The sequence below is a fragment of the Saccopteryx bilineata genome, chromosome 4 (assembly GCF_036850765.1).
Source record: "Saccopteryx bilineata isolate mSacBil1 chromosome 4, mSacBil1_pri_phased_curated, whole genome shotgun sequence".
Taxonomy (NCBI): domain Eukaryota; kingdom Metazoa; phylum Chordata; class Mammalia; order Chiroptera; family Emballonuridae; genus Saccopteryx; species Saccopteryx bilineata.
The window spans coordinates 217,817,878-217,841,360 of NC_089493.1; the positions used below are offsets into that span (position 1 = coordinate 217,817,878).

General features: G+C 38.5%; 1 protein-coding gene across 1 annotated transcript in view; it reads left to right on the forward strand.

Annotated features, from left to right (window-relative positions):
- The window catches only part of ADGRV1 (adhesion G protein-coupled receptor V1), a 729,252-nt gene that overhangs the window by 196,085 nt on the left and 509,684 nt on the right, over positions 1 to 23,483 (forward strand). Inside the window, exons 44-53 of the mRNA XM_066273806.1 lie at positions 679 to 854; positions 2,089 to 2,213; positions 3,274 to 3,431; positions 3,525 to 3,671; positions 4,004 to 4,111; positions 7,854 to 8,118; positions 8,828 to 8,950; positions 15,507 to 15,729; positions 16,051 to 16,255; positions 21,298 to 21,444. Of these exons, the coding sequence (XP_066129903.1) occupies positions 679 to 854; positions 2,089 to 2,213; positions 3,274 to 3,431; positions 3,525 to 3,671; positions 4,004 to 4,111; positions 7,854 to 8,118; positions 8,828 to 8,950; positions 15,507 to 15,729; positions 16,051 to 16,255; positions 21,298 to 21,444 (1,677 nt within the window). The remainder of the gene's footprint in view (positions 1 to 678; positions 855 to 2,088; positions 2,214 to 3,273; positions 3,432 to 3,524; positions 3,672 to 4,003; positions 4,112 to 7,853; positions 8,119 to 8,827; positions 8,951 to 15,506; positions 15,730 to 16,050; positions 16,256 to 21,297; positions 21,445 to 23,483) is intronic.

Consider the following 23,483-nt stretch of genomic DNA (forward strand, 5'->3'; position numbering starts at 1 on the left):
TTTACTCAAATTAAGATATTGAATATTACGATCAATGAAAAGTTTCTTGCTCTCTCCAGAGGAAACTACTCTCTAATCTCTATCACTAAAGACTCATTTTACTGGTTCTTGAGCTTCATATAAAGATGTAGAATCATAGAGTATATATTTTTTGTGTCTTGCTGCTGTTGTGAAACATAATTCAGAGATCTGTACAGTTGTATACATCAGTAGTTGGTTGTTTTTTATTGCTGACTAGCATTTCATGGAATAGACTAATATTGGTTTATCCATTCTCCTGTTGATGAACATTTGTTTTTTTTCTAATTTGGGCCTACAGTGGTTATAACCATTTTTTTTAGCAGTGAATCCTAGAGTAAAATGAGACTAATATAGTTGTGTAGCTAGATCAGGATAAAGAGGTAACAAAAATGAATACTATATATTAAATTTTTAATCTTAATGTTATTTCTAAATATCATAAACATTTAGTATTTGATATTTCATTATATTACAATGCTGAAAATCTTGAAGGTAGTGACTAGAAGGAGTTGTCACTATCATATAATGGGGATCAGTGTTAAAATTAAAGAAAAAGTGCTGTCTTCTAAAACATTTATTGTTAAAATGTTTAGCTGTTTTCTCTGTCTGTTGTAGAAATATTATGTTTTAGTAACTATCTTTTGATTTTGTTTTCAGGCTCTACGCATCTCTGCCATATTAGACACGGAACCGGAACTGGATGAGCATTTTGTTTGTACATTGTTTAATCCGACTGGAGGTGCTAGACTAGGGGCACGTTTTCAAACCCTGGTAACAGTTTTGCAAAACCAGGCCCCTCTGGGGCTATTCAGTATCTCTGCAGTTGCAAATAGGTATAATTTATTCATAAGGAAATGTTCACTTCTGAAGCTAAGTAGGAAATACTTTTTTACATAAAATGCAGAAGGAATTTGATCTTTGGCTTTCTTTAAGAGGACTTTTAAGATGAGCTCTAGCAGGTAGATTCGGACAGGCCGAAGTCCTCTCAAAACAGGGAACAGCAGTAACCTAGTCATGTCCTGCCTAGTGATTGATGTTAGTGGATTCTTATTTTCTCACAGTTTACACTTTCAGGTAATGACTTACACTATTTTATTTTATTTACTGCTGAGTAGCATGTAATAGATAAGATAAAATTAAATAAAAACTGAGGAATAATATAAATTATATTTGGCACTTAGACTAAATAAATGATTTCTCAAATAGATAGTAACATGATTATAGTTTAAAATTCCCTTTGGAGGCTGAAGATAATTTATTTTTTTTATATCTTAAAAATATTTCAATCGATCAAATTTCACTAATATACTAAGAATTCCTGACTTCTTTTTTTTCTGTAACAGTTTTGGTTTATATGAGAAATGACAGCGTTGTGTCTAGTTTTTAGAATATGCAGCCCTGGCTGGTTGGCTCAGCGGTAGAGCATCGGCCTGGAGTGTGGGGGACCCGGGTTCGATTCCCGGCCAGGGCACATAGGAGAAGCGCCCATTTGCTTCTCCACCCCACCCCCCTCCTTCCTCTCTGTCTCTCTCTTCCCCTCTCGCAGCCAAGGCTCCATTGGAGCAAAGATGGCCCGGGCGCTGGGGATGGCTCCTTGGCCTCTGCCCCAGGCGCTAGAGTGGCTCTGGTCGTGGCAGAGCGATGCCCCGGAGGGGCAGAGCATCGCCCCCTGGTGGGCAGAGCATCACCCCTGGTGGGTGTGCCGGGTGGATCCTGGTCGGGCGCATGCGGGAGTCTGTCTGACTGTCTCTCCCCGTTTCCAGCTTCAGAAAAATACAAAAAATACAAAAAAAAAAAAAATAGAATATGCAGCATACAGTTACTATCAGTATTTTGTTAGGATCCTAATATCAGAGTGTTACATTTGTGCTTTTTAAAATAACTTTGCAAATGAGTATTTTTGAGGTCTAGAGTCTAGTCTTCCTACAGTATCAAATTTGTGGATGAGTCTCACCTTGGCTAGTGTAAATTTAAAAGTGTGTTAAATATATTCTAGCAGTGTGATAAATATTTTAATATGTAGAAATGCTTTTTTTCTGCTTTCCGTAATCCATTTGTTTTCTTTAGTGACACCTCTGTAAACATTGAAGAAGCTAACAGAACTGTGTATTTAAACGTGTCACGTGCTAATGGCATTGATTCAGCTGTGAGTGTGGCGTGGGAGACAATATCTGAAACAGCCTTTGGCATGAGTACGTTTTTCTTATGAGAACAAAATTCTATAGCCAAGAAATATCGCATGTATAAGATTTACTTATTCCCTCATGAATTGTATATTATGGATCTTCAGAAAATAGAGAACAGATACCTAATTCTTTTTTTGTATCCACAAATATTTATTGAGTGCTTATTATGTACCAAGCATGGGACTAAATTTACAGAGCTTAGAATTTAAGGGATGTCAGAAATAAAACAAGTAAAAGCCAGTGTGTGGTTTAAACTATAATAATTTTTTTAAAGCATGATTGAAAGAGAGAGAGAAATAGACAGATAGGAAGGGAGAGAGATAAGTAGCATTAATCCTTCATTGTGGCACCTTAGCCTTGACTGGGGGGCACCAGCAAAGCCAGTGACCTTGGGCTTCAAGCCAGTGACCCTTGGGTCATATCTATGATCCCACACTGAAGCCAGAAACCTTGTGCTCAAGCTGGTGAGCCTCGCTCAAGCCGAATGAGCCTGTGATCAAGCTGGCGACCTCAGGGTTTTGAATCTGGGTCCTCAGCATCCCAGGATAATACTCTATTCACTGCTCCACTGCCTTGACAGGATATAATAAATGTTTTAAGGGGGAAGTTCTTAGTGTTGTGAGAACATTAGGGAATGCTTCTCAGGTGTATCAAAGTTTGAACTAAATCAAAATGCTGAGTAGGGATTGATTATACAAAGACCTGGGTTAAAGGAAAGTGGAAGAAAAAGTGTGAAGTGAATGAAGCAGAAGTAAACTTTAGATATTGGGTTTAGAAATAAGGGGAGTTCTGAGTTTCAAGACTGGGTCATTCAGAAAGTTAAGAACAAGTTATGGACATCTGTCTTAATTTGAGGGTTAATGAAAGCTTTGAGTGGTTTAGGCATTGGGGAAGGTTACTGTGCTTACATAGCATAAGGTTGTATGATACCATTGGCACTTTGAAGATATTCCCAGTGTCATATAAAGAATGATAAACTTAGAATAATAAACTTAGGATAGATAAAGCTCGGAAGACATTATATACTAAAAATCATATATATATATACATGATTTGTGTTTTTCAGGGGGAACGGATACTGTGTTTTCCATATTTCAAAGTTTTTCTGATGCATCGACTTCTGGCTGGTGTTTTTTTACTTTGGAAGATTCAATATATGGTGTAATGTTAAGAAAAGGGTTGTCTACTGTTTACAGATGGCAAGGGGTTTTTATGCCATTTCAGGTATGCATTGCTTAATTTTACAGTATATAAAATATGATGTATAGGTAATGTTAAATGCCTTGTGAATTACTGTTGTTCTTTCTTATTTCCTAGGATTTAAATGTAGAAAATCCTAAAATGTGTGAGACCTTTCATATTGGTCTATCTCCCTACTTTGTGATTACTCATGAAGAAAGAAATGAAGAAAAACCTTCAGTTAACAATGTGTATACATTCACATCTGGACACAAATTATTCCTGGTAAAAGAAAAAACAAAAACTACTCTTTTTTGTAGATTGCTTTATTTAAAAGATAAATTAGATTTGTAAGCTTGATCTAAATAAAAGATAATGTATGTCCTATGATCAAGTGAAAAAGGGCTTTTTGCAAGTTGATACATATTTGAACAAGGTTTCCTAATCCAGGGATGTTTTTGTCTTTCTTGAAATGATCCCTAGATTGGCATATCAAGGGATCAGAATGACTTTTCAATTTGAACTTCAAATACTAACTCATCCTGTTACAGTATTCAATCCTTTTTGGTTATATTCTACTTTAAAGTTTTATTCCTACTCTTCTGTCTTTCTTGCAGGTACAAACAATAATTATTTTGGAGAGTTCTCAAGTAAGATATTTTACTTCCAACAGTCAAGATTACTTAATTGTTGCAAGTCAACGAAATGATTCTGAATTCACACAGGTTTGATTCTTTTAAAATAAAATATTTTTAATACTATAATTAAAGCTCATTAAAGATATAATCTGGCCTGACCAGGTGGTAGCGCAGTGGTTTGAGCGTCGGACTGGGATGTGGAGGAACCAAGTTTGAGACCCTGAGGTCGCAGGCTTGAGCGTGGGCTCATCTGGTTTGAGCAAAAGCTCACGAGCTTGGACCCAAGGTCTCTAGCTCGAGCAAGGGGTTACTCAGTCTACTGAAGGCCCGCGGTCAAGGCACATATGAGAAAGCAATCAATGAATAACTAAGGTGTCTTCAGCGAAAAACTAATGACTGATGCTTCTCATCTCTTCGTTCCTGTCTGTCTGTCCCTGTCTATCCCTCTTTCTGACACTCTCTCTGTCTCTGGAAAAAAAAATAGTCTGTAGGTTTAACATAAAATACAATAGCACCATGATTTGGACTAAAGTAGTAAAGTAGAATATAGATCTTGATTAGTTACAGTTAATTTTTAAACAATAGTTGTGAATATTATACTATCTTTAAGAGCCATAGCATGTGTAACAAAAAGTCTTAACATATAAGTAAAATTTAATTAATTTGTGATATGTTATAGAGAAAAATCACACAAATAGATTGTGTCACTAAAAATTCATGACTGACATTTCCAAGTGGGCACTCAGCAGCACCTCCCGAATTCCTTTACTCTCTAGTAAATTACATCTCATAATGCACACTAAAGGTACTATTTGATCATTTTTGTTCCTCCCCAAACTCCCATACCTGCCTTTCATGTTCTCACTTTCAGCTCATGGTATTGTTGAAATAAAAGTTACCCAGAAGCCCTGGCCGGTTGACTTAGTGGTAGAGCGTTGGCCCAGCATGTGGAAGTCCTGGGTTTGATTCCTGGCCAGGGCACACAGAATAAGCACCTATCTGCTTCTCCACCCTTCCCCCTCTCCTTCCTCTCTCTCTCTCTCTTCGTCTCCCACAGCCAAGGCTCCACTGGAACAAAGTTGGGTGGGGCGCTGAGGATGGCTCTGTGGCCTTGCTAGAATGGCTCTGGTTGCGACAGAGCAACGCCCCAGATGGGCAGAGCATCGCCCCCTAGTGGACGTGCTGGGTGGATCCCGGTTGGGTGCATGCGGGAGTCTGTTTCCCCACTGCTCTCTTTAGGAAAAAAAAAAAAGTTACCATCGACCTGGAACGCTGAGGTCACCTATTCGATACCCTGAGATCACCTATTCGATGTGCCTGGTCAAGGCACATATGGGAGTTGATGCTTCCTGCCCCTCCCTCTCTCTCTCTCTCTCTCCTCTCTGAAAATTGAATAAATAAAATCTTTAAAAAAAAAAAGTTCCCAGAGAGGAGGTTACTGATCTCCCAACACCAAATTCAGAAATCCTCTTGAAACCCAGTCCTATTCTGCCAGTCTCCTCGCATAGCTAACCTCTGCTTACAGAAGGTTTTGTATTACCTTTATGTCGGCATCACCAGCATCTCTCTGAATATATAGGGTTATTACAATCAGCATAAATCCTGGAACTCTGAGTTTACAAGGAGGTTCCGCTACTGAACCTTTTTACATTCTGTTTCGTTTGAAAGAATTGTCTCCTTGCGTTGTTTTTACTTCCTCATGGTCACTGATGACCATGAGAGTTGCAGAATCAGTGGATGTTTTTCAGTTGTTTTCTTACAGTACTACCCATTGCCTGTGACAATCAGCTTCCCCAGATTTGAACCATCGCTTCTCTTAATTTCTAAAAGAGATAAAGATACCACAAAGACATTCCCTTTCTTTCTCTGTCCATTACCAGTTCTCTCTGCCTTTTCTGAACTTGGAGTTTTTCAGGCTCAGTTTTAGTTCAAAATTTTTAAAATTTTTTCTTCATTCACTCTGGGTGATTTTATCAATCCTGTGACTGTAAATGTCAGCTATTGGCTAATGTCTTCCAATTTTATTGGTAGCCATTTCTCTGTATTCAGACTTACTGCTTTATATATCTAACTGCCTGTTGGCATCTCCACTTGATGTATTTTAGGTATTAAAGATTTAACATATCCCCACTAAACTTTGGATTTTCTCTATGAAACTCGTTCAGTGCTTGCTTTCATAGCAACCTCATAAATGCCATTGCACTGGGATATATTTTTCTTGATTACTCCTTTTTCTTCATTTACATCTAATTTATTATTAAGTGATTTTTTATTATATCTTCCAGTGATTGGGTACAGATGTTTTTTCCCCATCTCCCCTCCCCTCCCTCCCTTCCTCCCTCCCTCCTTCCCTCCCTCCCTCCCTCATCAAGGTCCCATCATTGCTCACCCACACTGTTAGGGTAGCCTCTAGCTGCTTCCAGAACTTACCTCACCTCCTCAGATCTATTGCTTAAGTGGCTGGAGTAATACTTTAAAAAATTAATACTGTGTTACTCCTTATTTTAAAAGTCACTAATTTCCAATTATACTTAGTAGAAATCTAAGTTATTTAGTAGGACTATAAGTAACCATATCTTCTTATTTGTCCCGCACACAGTATTGGATAATGCCTGTTGTCCCGATATATGATTAATATTGTCCCTTTCGCTCTCTCAAGGATCCCTGTGATAAATTATATTGTCACTCTGGCAGAAGATACCTCATGATTGTACCTCTCTAGTCTTACTGGTCTTTATTCCCCCGGTACTTTCAGCTTCCTTCCAGTCGGACAGTCTTTATTCAAATAATGACAGACCTTCTGCCTTGGAAATTTTGTCATTCTCTCTACTTTTATTTCCCCAGTATACCCATGATTCTCTATTACATCATTCCAATTGTTATCATTAGCACTTTTATCCATTTTATAATTTTACTTTTAATTATTGATGTTTGTTTGCCTTTTACTAATATTTAATATCCATAAAGGGAGAAATTACTTTAGTCATAACTCCTAGCATAATGCCTGGCTCATATAAGGTTCCTAGTTATTGACTGAATAAATATAATTCTTTCTGAAATTGACCGGGTTATACAGGCAGTCCTTGGGTTACAAACAGATAGGTTCTGGAGGTTTGTTCTTAAGTTGAATTTATGAAGGTTGAAACAGGTACATTTATCTATTAAATACAACTTAGATGTTTGTTTTCACATAGTATTTATTTTTACCTTTCTCTGCATATAAATACTTAAACATTTTTAAACCTACAGGACCTATCTCATTTGTGACTCAGGACTGCCTATATCAGAAACCAGGTAGATTTGGGATTTTCCTTTAATTTTAAATGTATGAACACTCACCCTGAAACCTTGTATGCATTGCCACCTTCAGGACTAAAAAGTTTAGGTGTTTCTTTTTATAGTCTATTGCTTTAGCAGAGGGCAATGAATAATATTGCAGCATCAAAAGGTTTCCTATCGAGTTCTACATTTTTTTATATTTAAATTAATTATCTCCTCTTTCTAAAGAAGGCTTCCCTCTTCTCTTGCGATCACCGACCTCTGCCCAGATGTCTATTTGAAACTGATTTATTTTCAAATAACTTTTTAAAAACTTATTCTATATGTATGTCCTTTCTCTCTCTCTCTCTCTCTCTCTCTCTCTCTCTCTCTCTCTCTCTCTCACACACACACACACACACACACACACACAGATAAAAAGAGGGAGGGAGCTTTAGTTTTGCTATTTTCACATTTAGGTCGAGGAGAATAAACATATGATATTGGTTAAATTCTCACAAAGGCTAAATTCTTACTTCTGAAAGATTTTGTGTTTGAACACTCCCTATAGGTCTACAGATGGAATAGAGGAAGCTTTGTTGTGCATCAGACACTCCCTGTCCAAGGTGTGCTGGCCATGGCCTTGTTCTCCAGAGGAGGCTCTGTGTTCTTAGCCATTTCCCAGGCTCAGCCCAGGCTCAATTCCCTTCTGCTCAGATGGTCTGGCAATGAGTTCATTCACTTTCAAGAAGTACTGATCAGTGGAACATCACAAGTTGAGGCCTTGACTTCAGGCGATGATATTTACTTAATTTTTGCCAGAAGAATCTTTCTAGGTAAGAAGATAAAGTGTTTGCAATGTATGCATAATTATTTTCAAAATAACCTAGCATTCGCCTGTATGTTCATATGAAAATGCTCTTAAAATAAATTTTAGCTAATTCAGAGTGTTTCTTGATGTATAATTATTGGCTGTCAGCTACAAATTGATTTTGGGGAAAAAAGTAAGTGTTATGTCCATAATCTTCAGGTGTTCTGAACCACTACTTTAAAGATACAAAAGTCAAATTTGGGATGGGTGAGTAAAGTAGAAAGATAAAAAGCTCTATGAAGACCATATACCCATCTTTTATATGACTGTATGTGGGTGTCATGGATAATTTATAGTAGTAATAAATAGTAGTTATCAACTTGCAATAGACATTAAATGTTCCTTGAATATGAATATACTTTTTTTCTGCTTAGTGTAACATTCATAAATAAAATTCCAACATTCTTAAAAAATAAAACCTTTGCTGCTTTTTTCGGATATCAGTCCTGATTAGTGGCTTTGTGTATACTTCGTGTGGTAGATGCAGAGAGGCTTGATATATTTCCTACTAAGTTGTATTTCTGTTTAATTGAGTGAATTCTTAGGAATGTCCGACCTGTTACATTTGTTCTTTTAAGTAAATTTAATGTTTTTATTATACTTTTACTGTGTAATTGTCATTTTTTTTTCTGTAACTTTTGCCTTCAGATTTGACTTTTATTTTATTGTTGTAGGAGATCAAAATTCAATTGATATTTTCATCTGGGAGCCAGGACAATCTTCTTTTAGACATTTTCAGTCCCTGGATTTTACTCCTGTGGATAAGATCCACCCCTTCACACCAGCCTCAGGCATAGGTAAGGGCTCTTCAACTGCCAGCGAGTGCTGAGAGCAGTGTGGAAAGCTAGAAGGATTCTAATCACAGTGCTAGACACTGGTTATTTTAATAAATATATAAAATCAAGATCTTGACAATAGTATTTCCAGTAATCGTAGAGCTCCGAAGGACTGATGCTGTTAAAATGGGGATTATGCATAAGAAGAATGAGAATTACTAAACATGGGGGAAATGCTAGTGAAGCATAAGGGAAGACCATACATTACTACAGGGAAGGATGAAGAATGACTTGACATACATATTTTTAACTATAGAAGTATTTATAAGGGGACAGGAAGTATGTGCACTGAAGAATTTTTATAAAGTAAAAAATGGTTGTGAGAATTGTGCCATCCTTCTTCACTCTCCCAACTGTCTTCAATCATCCGAAATCAGTTTTTGGGTTTCTGTGCTATCTGCTACCCATCAGAAATATGTGGTTTTTTTGTTTTGTTTTGTTTTGTTTTTGTTTTTTGACACAGAGAGAGGGACAGAGAGACAGGAAGGGAGAGAGATGAGAAACATCATTTCTTCATTGCAGCTCCTTAGTTGTTCTCTGATTGCTTTCTCATATGTACCTTGATGGGGTGTAGAGGGCTCCAGCTGAGTCAATGACCCCTTACTCAAGCCAATGAACTTGGACTCAAGCCAGTGACGTTGGGCTCAAGCCAGTGACCTTGGGCTTCAAGCCAGCGACCTTTGGGCTCAAGCCAGAGACCTTTGGGATTAAGCTAGTGACCATGGGATCATGTCCATGATCCATGCTCGCTCAAGCGAGCGAGCCAGTGACCCCTCGCTCAAGCTGGAGAGCCTGTGCTCAACCCGGATGAGCCTACACACAAGCTGGCAACCTCAGGGTTTCAAACCTGGGTCCTCCAACGTCCCAGACTGACGCTCTATCCACTGTGCCACCGCCTGTTCAGGTATAAGCAGTTTTTTTAATCTCATTAGTTTCTGATGAATTCTTGAGAGTCCAAGTGGTTAATGCTGTCTGGAGGCTTTAGAATTATTTTAGGGTTGTCAAGGAGCCACAAGGCTGTGCCAGTGACAGTAAGGCAAAGAAGCCCAGGGCACTGGCATGGTGACTAGTGGTGCTGCCTCCCACAGCAGGTGAACAGTGAGAGGGCACACTCAGAGTCAGCATGTCTCTTGTCAAGGGTCCCAGAGGAATTGGGGGCCTAAGCTGAATGGCTCAGCAGGCAAATATGGATACTCAAAGTTCCACTTTTAAACTGAGATGTAGAAATTCTTTATGAATTAAACTGCACATTTATTAATTAGATATTACATGTAAGTCATTGTTTAAAGTTATGAAGAATTTCTCACCTTCATAGGTTTAATGTCTAGTTGGAAAAGCAAGAAAAATATTAAGATAAAAATTCAAGGTAGAGTCCTGATCCCATTTGCTGTTTGAGTAGAAGAACTGGAGCGATTCAGGCATCCTGGAGGAGATCTTGAACAATCCCCTGGGTAGCTCGACAGGAAATATGGTGGGCGGGGGAAAAGGTATGAGCAGAAGTGAAGGCCAGAGTGTCTGTGGTATTGAGGGCACAGCAGGCAGACTAGTGTGGTGGGACAAGGGTTCGAGTCAGAATGTGGTGGTTAGGCTGGAGACGCTCGAGAGCCTGTCCACAAAGCAGACCCGGAGTGTCGGCGGGGCTTGGCCCGTGCTCCAGATGGTCTACTTCCCAGACATTTTGGTCTTAGGAACTTTTTACCCCCATAAAATTTGAGACCTCAGAGTTTTTGTTTGTGTGTGTATCTACTAATATTCAGTATATTAGAAATTAAATAGAGAAATTCAAAGATATTTATTCTTTTAAGAATAACAGCAATAAACTTATTACATGTGAACATAAATAACATGTTTTATTTTTATAAAAACTATATTTTCCAAAACAAAAATGCCTGTAAGAAGAGTGGTAATTCTTTTTTGTTTTTGCAAATCTTATGTCTGGTTTAATAGATGATATCTGGATGTTTGTGTCTGCATTAGTATTTTTAACCTGTTGCAATAATATCAATCATGTGGCCTTTGCAAAATCCCACTGTGCACTCCTAAAAGAGTGAGAGTGAAGTAGACAAATAACACCTGAGCATTATTATGAACACACAGGCCATCTCTCACAGGCTGTCTTTAAGGGCCTCAAGGACTTTTAAGTGTCCCCAGACAATATTCCGAGTTTACAGAGGTAGAAAAATCCTTGCAGGTGTTTTAAAGACAAGTGATGATCAAAGTCACGTTGCACAACTCTGCCTATCTTTGGTGCATAGAACATGCTGGATGCAGAAGTTTATAACTGCTCAGCTGGAGTTGGTAGAGAGCCTGTGTGGGTGATTGGAGGTGTGGAACTGAAATCAGGAGGAAATCAATTAGAGGTTTAGATTTTGGGGTACTTGAACTCCCAAAAGTTAAATGATGTTGAAAAGAGTAGAGGATTTAGCACAAATACAAGTGTATTCTTGCGGGTTTTGTTAGATGCCTGACTATTGCCATGTCAGGCATGGTAACCTTTGGGCAGTGCCACCTCACTGTTAACCAGGAATCAGGTTATTTACCTCTCATTTTTTATGATAAATTTATTGGGGTGGCATTGATTAATAAAATTATACTGGTTTCAAGTGTATAATTCTATGATACATTGTATATTGCATTGTGTGTTCACCTCCCCAAGTCAAATCTCTTCCTATCACCATATGTTTGATGCCCTTTACCCTTTAGTACCTTTTTATAGTTTGTCTCATTTTACCTCGTTTTCATGTGTCCTCTTCCCCTCTCGGCCCTGGTGCCCAGGCTCTCCCATACCCCAGCCACCTCCCATGTGGACGGTTACTGTGCCTTCTGGCCTGCGTACCAGGTTCACAGTGCTGTTGGAGTGTCTCTCTCTGTGCTGCTCATCCTCTCCTTAAATAGCTTCTCTTTGCATTGTCGGCCTCTGACAGGCCTCACCTTTGTGTTCTGCTGTGAGAAAAAACTTGAGTGATGTGCTCATCATTCTCTCAACAACTGATTCACGGAATAAATGCTGCCGCTTTGTGTTTGTGTTGTTTTTGTCTACTTGTACTTTAATGGTGTACCTTTGTCATTTTTACTTCTCTTAAAGAAGTTTTTTAAAGTTTATTTATTTATTTTTATTTATTCATTTTAGAGAGGGAGAGAGAGAGAGAGAGGACAGAAAGAGAGAGAGAGAGAAGGGGGGAGGAGCAGGAAGCATCAACTCCCACCTGTGCCTTGACCAGGCAAGCCAGGGGTTGCAAACCAGTGACCTCAGTGTTCCAGGCTGAGGCTTTATCCACTGCGCCATCGCAGGTCAGGCAAACTTCAAGTTTTCAAATGGACTAACATAATCTACTTGAGTCACTTATTATAATTCAAAATAGTTGCCTAATGAATGTTTTTTAAGGATGAGGAGTTCTACCTGAATGGGCCATTAATTGAAATAATAGAATTCTTTTTAAAGACTTTAAAAAAACAGAATAGGTACACTTTCTAAAATAATTTGTGAAAAAATCTGCCAGAGGCTTATTAAGGGACCCATTGTGAGGTCTCTTTATTTCTTTTGTTTCTGTGACTTGAGATTCTAGAAGTATGAAAAGATTACAGGTAATTATTTAAAATGGCTTATTATAGATCCCTTGAAAGCTGAAATTATGCATTAAATAATATTCAAGGATTTTCTTATTTTGAATGTGTCAAATATTTTATTAAAAGCATTAGATTGGAGCCATGACTATGAGGATTACATATTAATTCTTGTTAATGACTTGACAGAGATTATTGGATGGTGGCTGAATTCTTTAAATGGAAGAAAAAGAATGAATATGACAAAGGCTGCAAGGACATGTAAATGTATCTCCCCCTTCCCACTTCTCTCCTTTTATTATTTAATATATATTTTTAGTGCCACTTAGATGCCAAGCACAATGGTAGACCCCAAGGAAACATGGGTAAGCAAAATCAGATATCATCTTTGCCCTGAAGAAGTTCAACATGTAATAGGGAAGAGAGACATTAAGTAAAATCACAGAAATTAACTGCTACGAAAGAGTAGAGTACTCCCATAACACAAAGCAGAGAGGGCTTGACCTGGTCTAAGGGACGCCCAGAAAACTTCCTTTCTTGAGAAACTTTTAATTGTGAAATGTAGGTGAGTAGGTGTTAATGAGGCAGAGCTGAACACGGGCAGGCTTTGGATTGAGGGAACAGCATATCCAGAGTCGGACTGTAGCCGTTAGCATGAGCTTTTCAAGGACCAGGGAGAAGGCAAGGGGGCGGTGCGGGGAGAGTGGTGCAGGGTAAATCGAAGATGTAATTAGATAGGCCAGAGATGGACTTAAAGGATTTTTACCTTCACCCTAAAAGTATTGGGGTGCCTTTTATTTGAGGTTAATGAGGAGATGGAGAAATAGGGACAGGGAGAGAAACACACTTGTGTGTGTGAGTATGAGTGAGTGTGTGTGTGAAAAAGGGAAGTTTGCCATGCGAGAAAGATTAGAGACTGGTAGATTGCAAGGAAGTAAACAGAGAGTATTATAAGGTTGGTGGATAATGGGGAATGGTCACGTGGGGAACCCAGGCCCTGAACTTTGGCTAGGACCGCCCACAACCAAGCTCGCCAAAAGGAGGCTTCACAGGAACCGTCTGGAAAAAAGAGATCATCTGCCAGCCAGTGGGATTTCACCACGTCATGTTAGCTCCACTTCCCTAGATGGACCCTTTAAATATCTCCCACGCGGTTTAATCCGTGCAACTTCCCTGGCCTCCATCTTTCTTTCTTCAGGACCAGGGAACCTTGCCGGGCGGGATGCGCGCTCTGTACTCAATAAAGCCATTTGCTATTCCACACTTTGTGGCTCTGGCCTCTTCCTTCCTTCTCAGCGGGGGGGAAAAATACCTTACAAGTATCTCAGGGTTAATTATAATCATTGATGTTCAGCATACGTTAGTGTCTGATTTTGCCTGCGACTATGGAATCAATTAACCTTGAGAGATGCTGAGATCTCCGTGACGAGTTTGCTCTGTACTGAATGTCTCCAGTTTTACAGAGCTTTTTGAAAAATATATGATCATTTGAAAATACAAAATTTTTTAGTAACCGCCTTTTATGCAACATTTACTAAATTGCAATAGTAGTTACACTAATTCCTATAAATAAATATTATCAGTTCTTGGTATTTAAGAGTAAGAATATGATATTTTCCATTTTATCCTATTATTCAAAATTTTGAAAGAGACTCATGATTCCTAGTTTTATGTGCTATTTTAATAACCATTCAATCTTATCTGATATCTTTATGTCCTGTGTATTTCAACAAGTACTGGAATTTATTAATATTTCTCTGTGGTTTCTTACTTCCCAGTTTTAAGTGTGAACATTTTTTAGTGTTGCATACATTGTAGTAAGTCCCCTTCTCCTCCTAACTTCTATAAATACAAATATGTACAATTGCTTTGAATTATGAAGAGTGTGGTTTTCTAATTACATTTCCACAAAAGCATAGGCAGAACATATTCTTGACTTAGTTAACCACCTTTGAGAATTTATGAAGTGAAAATAATTAAAGAATAAATTGCCCTGGCCGGTTGGCTCAGTGGTAGAGCACTGGCCCGGTGTTTGGAAGTGTTGGGTTCGATTCCCGGCCAGGGCACACAGGAGAAGCGCCCATCTGCTTCTTCGCCCTTCCCCCTCTCCTTTTTCTCTATCTCTCTCTTTCCCTCCCACAGCCAAGGCTCCATTGGAGTGAAGTTGGCCGGGGCACTGAGGATGGCTCCATGGCCTCTGCCTCAGGCAGTAGAATGACTCCAGTTGCAATGGAGCAATGCCCCAGATGGGCAGAGCATCGCCCCCTGTTTGGCATGCCGGGTGGATCCAGTCAGGTGCATGCGGGAGTCTGTCTCTCTGCCTCCCCTCCTCTCACTTCAGAAAAATTAAAAAAAAAAAAAAGAGTTAATATTGAAAAACTATATAGAAAACTATTATTAAATATATTTTAGATCAATCTTATAGGTTATATATTAAATGATAAATTTGAATGCTGTGTGGCAACATATAAAACTACATACATTATATGTATACAATAAATATAGTGTTCAGCTTTTTAACTAAGAATTTTTTTGTATTTAGACTTTTTATAACTCTGCCGATTATGAACTTATATGAATGGTGATTGGAAGGAAAATACAGAAATGAAACACTTAATGCTAGGATTGTGGGTATTTTGCACTTTCAAAAATATCTTAGCATGCTATTCAATAAATAAATATTTTGTTTAATAACAAGTCTAAAATCCATTTGTTTTACCATCCAAGGATCACTTTTTTAAGTGGATTTAGGGTATGTTGTCAGGCTGGCTTGATCATGCCATAGCATTTAAAAATTACTATTTACATTCAGTTATTTTAGAAATTGAATCATGTGTTACTCAGAAATAAAATGGGACCTTGAGAATGGAAAGGTTTTGCTGTGGTGTTGATGTGGGGAGCATGTGAGGGGATGATTTATATTTCACTCCTGCTGTTTCCTTCCTTCCTGCAGTCCACATCCTTCTTGTTGGCCGAGCTGCGTCTGCTCTTTACTGCTGGAACTCAGAGCTGAGTCAGTTCTCTTTTATTCTGGAAGCACCTTCTGCTCATGATGCAGCTTCTTTTACAGTCAAGTCCCTTAATTCAAGCAAGAATATAATCGCTCTAGTGGGAGCCACCCATTCACACATGTATGAGCTGGCCTACGTTTCAAGCCAGTCTGATTTTATTCCTAGGTAGGTTCAGCGCTTTCTGCTGACGATGCTCACCATAATTTTATATGGCGCCTCATTTTTAAATCTTTATTTAATGACTGAAAAATGTCTAAATGATGAGCTATTTATAAACCAGAAGTTGGGTCCTTATTCATACTGCTAGTATTTATTCTACCAATTTAATTAGTATTATATGAAAGCTTCAGATTAAAATTTTATTTATTAAATGTGATTTTTCCAAACTTTAAATATCAATGTTATAAAAGCTTTATGAGTAATGTACTATGTATATGTCTCTTACTTGTTGTAGTTGACTTATTTTATACATTCTTCTTATGTCAGTTCAGGTGAACTGATATTTGAACCTGGTGACAGAGAAGCTGTAATCACAGTAAATATTCTTGATGATACAATTCCAGAGGAGGAAGAATCCTTCAGAGTTCAGCTTAAAAATCCCAAAGGAGGAGCAGAGATTGGTATTAATGGTTATGTAAAAATAACTATCCTGTCTAATGATGATGCTTATGGAGTTGTTGGATTTGCTCAGGTAATGAATCCGAAGAGCCCACACTTAGAAGTGAGCTTGCTGTATTCACTGTCTTTATGTGTGGGTTGTTATCAGACTAAAGGAGACATACTTCTTAGTGTCTTAAGCCTCTCTTCCTTCCCTTTCCCTGCTTCACCCCCTGTTGTGCATTCTAAGCTGAATTCTACTGTCTTGCAATTTAGTCTTACACACTGTTCCCTCTGGGTCAATTTGTCCTAAACTTTATTTTTATGTATTGCAATATTAACTCCTTTTTATAAGATTGAATTTAAAATATTATCCATTGGCCTTGGCCCAGAAGTTTGAATTTGCTGTTAGCCCTTTGTCCCAAAGGCTGATGAAGCAGATTCCAAACACATTTCCTGCATGTATTTTACTGTCTGTGATGCTTTATTCTTTCTGTGGGATGGGAGGGAGATGTTTGTAACTATATGCGCATCGTACATACGGAGATGCCTTCTCCTGAGGAAGGAGAGCTGTGCAAATCTTCCAGGTCAACTTCTATGCCCAGACTTCATATTCCTTTACCAAGTACAGTGTATTATTAAAAGGACATTCACTCATATTGCATAATTGAGTCCTGTTTTCAAGGTAGATCCTGATTTATTAATTAGAGTTATAGTGGCAGCATTCCTGTGTCTTTCTCTGAAATATTCTGCAAGTAAGGAGACCCTAACTCAAACTGGCTTAAACACACAGGGCATGTCCACAGAGAAGGTGGGCTTTGAAGTTGATTGAATATACTGTCACCATGGCTCAAATTCTTTTCTAGTCTTTACTTTGCTAACATGAAGCTGATCTTTCATTTTGTTGTTTGAAAGCTGATGTCCTTGTAGGGGCTACTGCTTTCTTGTTCAGGTGCAGTTAGGGAGAGTGATATTCTTTATGTGGGTCTTGGTGTAAGGAATAAGTTTCTCCTTCGCCGGAACTGGGTAACAAGTGTGTTTGCTCATTCATTTATTCATATGGCAGATATTTAACAGACACCTACTATGTGCCAAATACTGTTTCAGATGTGAGAGATATGTCAGAAAAGGAAACAATAAAAATCTTTATCCTCATGGTTCTTAAATTATAGAGACTAGAGACGGGACAGGAGAGAAAGACGAACAGAGACACAAGTATCTGTAGCTATAGGGGATAGCAGTGAGTGCATAGAGAATCATGAGGCAGGGAAGGCAGATGGAGAGGGTGTGCGGAAGGGGCTGGAAGTTGTGTGTAGATCTTCAGAGTGGGATATCGGGGTGGTCTGCTCTGAGGAAGTGAAATGAAGACAAAGGCCTGGAGGAGATGAGGAAGGGAGTTACACACACATCTTGGGGAAATACAGTCACGGGGGAGAAAGCACGCGCAGATGGAGTGGCCCTGAAGGAAGGCCCCACCCGTCTGGGGCAGCAGGGAGATGGCTGTGACTGACCTCTGCTAGGGCAGATGAGGTCCAGCAGGGGCATGGCCGGCGCACTGGGCTAGGGGTGCCGCCAGCAACACTGGTTCAGAAACTTGCAAGGACTCACAGGACTCAGTATATTATTATTCTGATGACAGACTTATTACTCTAAAGCAGGGGTCTCAAACTCAACTCAGCCTGTGGGCCGCAGAGCAAGATCACAGCCCTTGGGCGGGCTGCACTAGGTCTACAAAAGGCAACTGTTATGCAACACTTTTCTCACTGCAGTTGAAAACAAAAAAAAAATCAGTACAACAAGCACAATCGTACATGCAGTTTATTCAGTGTCACAAAATGACCAGAAACTGTGTTCGCATCACAACTGCTGTTAACTAAGCTAATATCTAGCTAGGATGCTAGAGAAATGAAAAATACAAGTAGGCCCCTAGGCTTACTTAATTTTATCCAAAATATTTTGAACTTCGTGGATTATTCTGCGGGCCGCACAAAGTTGTTCGGCGGGCCGCATGGGCCGCGAGTTTGAGACCCCTGCTCTAAAGGCTACCAAACAAAATCAGCTAAGGAAGAAGGCTCATGTGCTGAAGTCTGGAGGAAATTAGGTGCCAGTTTCCAGGAGTTCTCTCTCAGTGGAGTCACAAGAAGCACAGCTGCCCAGCATTGCGTTAGGTTTTGATAACACGTGAGAAGTGTTGCCAACCGGGGAAGCTCATTAGGGACTCACTCAGGGTTTTAACATCATGCCTCAGAAAGTGACTTTGTATTAGAGACTTTCCTATTTTGTATATTGGATTAAAGGTTTTGATTTCTACACTATAAAATGGGGGCAGAACAGGAGCTTGCTCTTGGTTCCTGAGATTAGCATGAGAGAGCAGAGAAAGCACAGCAGAGAGCAGAGAAAGGCCACATGGAGGAGGCCAGGAGAAGCAGCCAAGATGGCGGAGTGTTGAGTGAGAAGCCAGTTTGTGCAGTTTGTGCAGGTAGGAGGAAGGAGATGGGGATCAGAGGTGAATAAGTCTGGTGAGCTAGAAACCTTTGATTCTAGGAAACTCAGATAAGTCAGTAGCTTTGTGAGCACTGAATGTGAGTGGGTTTTGGAGCCCAGTGTGTGTTTTTACTTGCCTGCCGGGTGCAAGCTAGGATTAAAGATGATGGCCCACCAGTTTTTGGCTCCATTGTTTCTTTACCGACTGTCCGAATCCAATGCAAACCTGCATGGGCCAGGCGGCTGTGATAGTGGCCGTGGCCACTGGCTTTACACTAGTAGTCACATAAAAAGGAAAAAATAAACCGGTGAAGTTGTTAGTTTTAATACTATGTTTTATTTATCCAAGTATATTTGAAATATTATTTCAACATGTAATGAACATAAAATTATTGATAAAATATTTTATATCTTAGCCCTGGCCAGTTGGCTCAGTGGTAGAGTGTTGGCCTGGAGTGTGGATGTCCTGGGTTCGATTCTTGGTCAGGGAACACAGGAGAAGCACCCATCTGCTTGTCCACTCCTATCCCTCTCTTCTATCTCTTTCTCCCCCTCCTACAGCCAAGGCTCCATTGGAGCAAGTTGGCCCTGGGTGCTGAGGATGGCTCCATGGTCTCCTCCTCAGGCACTAGAATGGCTCTGGTTACCATGGAGCAACGGCCCCAGATGGGCAAAGCATCGCATCGCCCCTTGGTGGGCATGCTGGGTGGATCCTGGTCTGGTGCATGCAGGAGTCTATCTCTCTGCCTCCCTGCTTCTCACTTCAGAAAATACAATATATATATATACATATATATTATATATATAATTACATATATATAAGATACTATATATATAAAATCTTTTTTCATAGTTTATCTCCAAATTCAAAGTGCATTTCACACTTACAGACTAGTCACATTTCTAGTGCACAGTAACCACATGTGGCCAGTGGCTACTATTGTAAAGGACAGTACAGCTCTAAGACATGAGCTAAAGGGGTCAAGTAGGGGCTTAGAAAGAAAGAAGATGAGCTTTATAATGACTTGTTTCCTCATTTTCTTCAGGTCTTTGCTGAAATGTTACCTTACCAGAAAGGTCCTCCCTGATTGAAAAATTCAACTCCCCACCATTAATCACTACTTTTTTATTGTGCCTTATTCTTCCTTATGAAACTTATAATAGCCTAATTTGCCTATTGTCAGTTGTTTTTTACTAGAATTGAAGAGTGAGATCTAGGATACTGCTTTGCTCACAGCTCTTTTGCTGACCAGAGAAGTACCTGGCACACAGTAGGTTCTGCGGGAGGAAGGAGCACTCACACGCATTCTCAGGATCTCATACAAGTGTACATAGGGCAGACCTGGGCTTCCTGCGGCCAGAACAGGCTTCTCTGCTGCCCAGCTGCGTCTCACCCTGAAGCACTGCTACAGATGGAGAGTACATTCTGTTTCTCAGCTATCTCAGCGTAATACAGTTCTCTTCATGAAGCTTGTTCCAAAATTGCTCTAGAGACATTCATTCAAAACATATAGTTTAATTCAAATCAATAGCTAGTGTCCTGGGTCTCTTGTATTTGGTCAAACCTCGTTCCAAGATGAGCGTTAGTAGGAAATGAGAGTTTCTTGAATATTTACACGTTGTATTAAATCATTTCACAAATATTGTTAATAGAGGGCATGAAGCCAGATAGAGCTTCTTTTCTTAAAAGGCATTGTCTTTTGTGACCAAATTCTATGCATACTTGCGTATTTTAAAATCAAGGCATATTCTGTAGGAATATTTGATTACCTTGAGCAAGATTTTTTTTTAAACATTTTCTAACACTGCATTAAAATGCTGCAAATACTGTAAAGTATTGTTATAAGATAGGATATTTATTCAAATTAGTATTCTAAATAGAATCTTAAGAAATTAATGTGGGTATCTTTTTTCAGACTACCATAGTAAAAAGACAAGAAAAATCTGACTGGAAAGATTAAGAAAAAATATTTATACTTCATATTTTTGATTTATTGCCTATAGAGAAACCAGGAATATTTTGAAGAAGGGATTCTTTAGAATATTAATTTTGAGGGAAAATTCATTGAGTATTGGCAAGAGATGTTCCAAGTGTCCAACAAAGAGTGTTACAGTCACACAGCGAGATAGAAACCAGTCTGGAACAAAGGAAAGAAGTTAAAAGTTGACAGGAGAGGAGAGTAAGGAATTCTAACACAAGAGAAAGGGATATTTTGGGCAGCTCATCCTCATGAGCTGAGGATAGAAGAAGACATCCTTCTTCTAACTCTAGTGTCCTTTTTGTTCTAGAAACTTTTTATGTGCTATGTATAACACTTTCAAGAAAGTGTGTTTTTTCTGAGTATAAAAATAATATATATTCAAGGAAGAAGATTTGAAAAATGTAGAAACAGGAAAACAAATATAATTCAAAAAAATAAACCTTTTCATTTATTTTAACTGTTTTTTACTTTTTTCAAGCATGCATGTTTTTAAATAAAATCAGTTTTCCTATATTATGGGTTTTTTTTATTATGGTTTTTTAACTAGTGTTTTTCACTTAATATATCATGTTGGTTTTTACTGTAAAGATTGCAAACACATCGTAGCATGAAATAAAAGTCTACTTGGGTAATTTCAAATAACCTTTGTGACTTCCTGTATATTTTTTAGAATTCATTATACAAACAAGTGGAAGAAATGGAGCAAGATAGCCTAATAACCTTGAATGTTGAACGCTTAAAAGGAACTTATGGTCATATAACCGTAGCATGGGAAGCTGATGGAAGTATTAGTGATATATTTCCTACCTCAGGAGTGGTATGTAATTTACAAAATTATAGGAGAATCACTTTTAAATTGTGGTTACGATTGGTGCATGGCACCAAACCCTGCTTTATGAAGTGTTTGAGTTTTACCATGTCAACATTGGATTTCTACTAATTATCACAGAGAGGGATATAATTTAAGATTAGTTTTATTGTTGTGATTATTATTCTTTTTTTATAATGCCAAAATTATCTGTAAATAAGTAGAAGTATTAATATTGTCAGAAAGATATTATATCTCATAGGAACTCCTAAGATTTTAAGTTGTACTACTGGTACTAATTTTATCCATCTAATTCCTTTCTCAGACAAGTTATAGATACACCTTGGGATGATCTCACCTGTATAGGATAAATGTCCATTAAATTTGCAGTAGTTCACTGAAGTAAAGAATCATAAATTGTTATGTATGGTAACAAATCGTAACTAGACTTACTGTGGTGATCATTTTACAATGTATGCAAATACAGAATCATTACTTTGTAAATAAAAACAACACGGACTGGGTATAGAAATGTTTCAAGCTATGAGTGAAATGGGAGCAGTGAAAGGGAACAAGTTTATGTAAATTGGCCAGATACAGTCGTCCCTCATCTATAGTGGGGATCAGGCTCCAGAACTTCCTGCGATAGGAGAAAATCCACGAAGTAGTGACCTTATGTTTATTTTATTATTTATATATATTTTAAGGTTTTATAAACCCTCTCCACATTCTTACAAATCTTTCCCACACTGTTATTAACCATTCTGACACTTATTTTGCCACAAAAATAATAAAAATAATAAATATAAAAAAATACCTATGTACCGCAAAATCCAGCGATATAGCGAAAAATTTGTGATACAAAATTAGATATATACAATTTAAAAATTCGCAATACAGTGAGACCATGAAAAGTGAACCGTGATATGGCGAGAGACAGCTGTATATGAAAAAGTAGATTAGAGCTGTTGAGTGATGTAGGTTGAGTTTCCTGTAAAGAGACTCTGAGATTGAAGGTTAAGTTTATTGGGAAGATACATTTACAAAGAAGTTTAGGCTATAAAGAGGGAGAAGTTGACCCACAGACAATTGTGTGTCATTGAGGAAGTTCTGGAGCTGAACTGGTACTTTAGAGTTGTTTCCATTAGGGGTAAGGGGCTGACATATTGCATCCCTCTTTTAGCTGTCTTTGAACTTCAGTCACCCTCTGGGTGGAGCATAACCTTAGGTGAAACTGTTACTGCAGCTAGGACACTTCCCAGTGAGAAATGCAGAAGCTGTTATCCCCAGCAGCTGGGGGAAGAGAGCATCAGCCCCAAGAAGATATCTGAGCAGAGGATCAGATTATCCACTATTGGAAGATAGTATAAAATTAGGGCACAGGTTCAAGAATGTACTCAGAATGGGCCAAAGAAATAGAAGACTCACAAAGAGCAGGTTCAAGGAGTCTTTAGTTTTTAAATGGAAAATGGGCTGTCTCCTTGTCTTGGGTTGTATTGATTAATCCATGTAATTTGCCCAGATGCCTCTCTGAAGTCATCTCTTAAAAGTTGTATATTATGGTCTATTATTTCCAGGTTTCTATATCTTTTGAAAGGTAATTAGAGCTTCAGTGTCTTAAAAATAATACAGTAAACTTTCTTGCAGTGACTATGCAAGCTACAAAAAATATAAGTTGCATCTCTTAGGTTCTGTGTGTTCTGAGTTATACTGTATTTCACCAATTAACATATATAAAAGTGATAAAGATTATAATTTAAATGCATAATATTATATAAGGTCTACCGGAAAGTTCCGTTCATTTCTATTACAACAAGTTTTGACACGTAAGCACGTGTTTATTTGGCGCATGTGTGTCTCTCTATTTTTATCACTTAATGTATACATACTGACGTAGCAAATTAACTAAAACGAAGTTGATTCACGTTAGTCTTATCTGTGAAGCGATAGTGTACCCATGGCTACTGATAAAGTTCATTTACGCCACTGTAATTTTTACGAATTTCAACAAGGAAGAAATGCTACAGAAGCATGTCTGTCCCATCCAC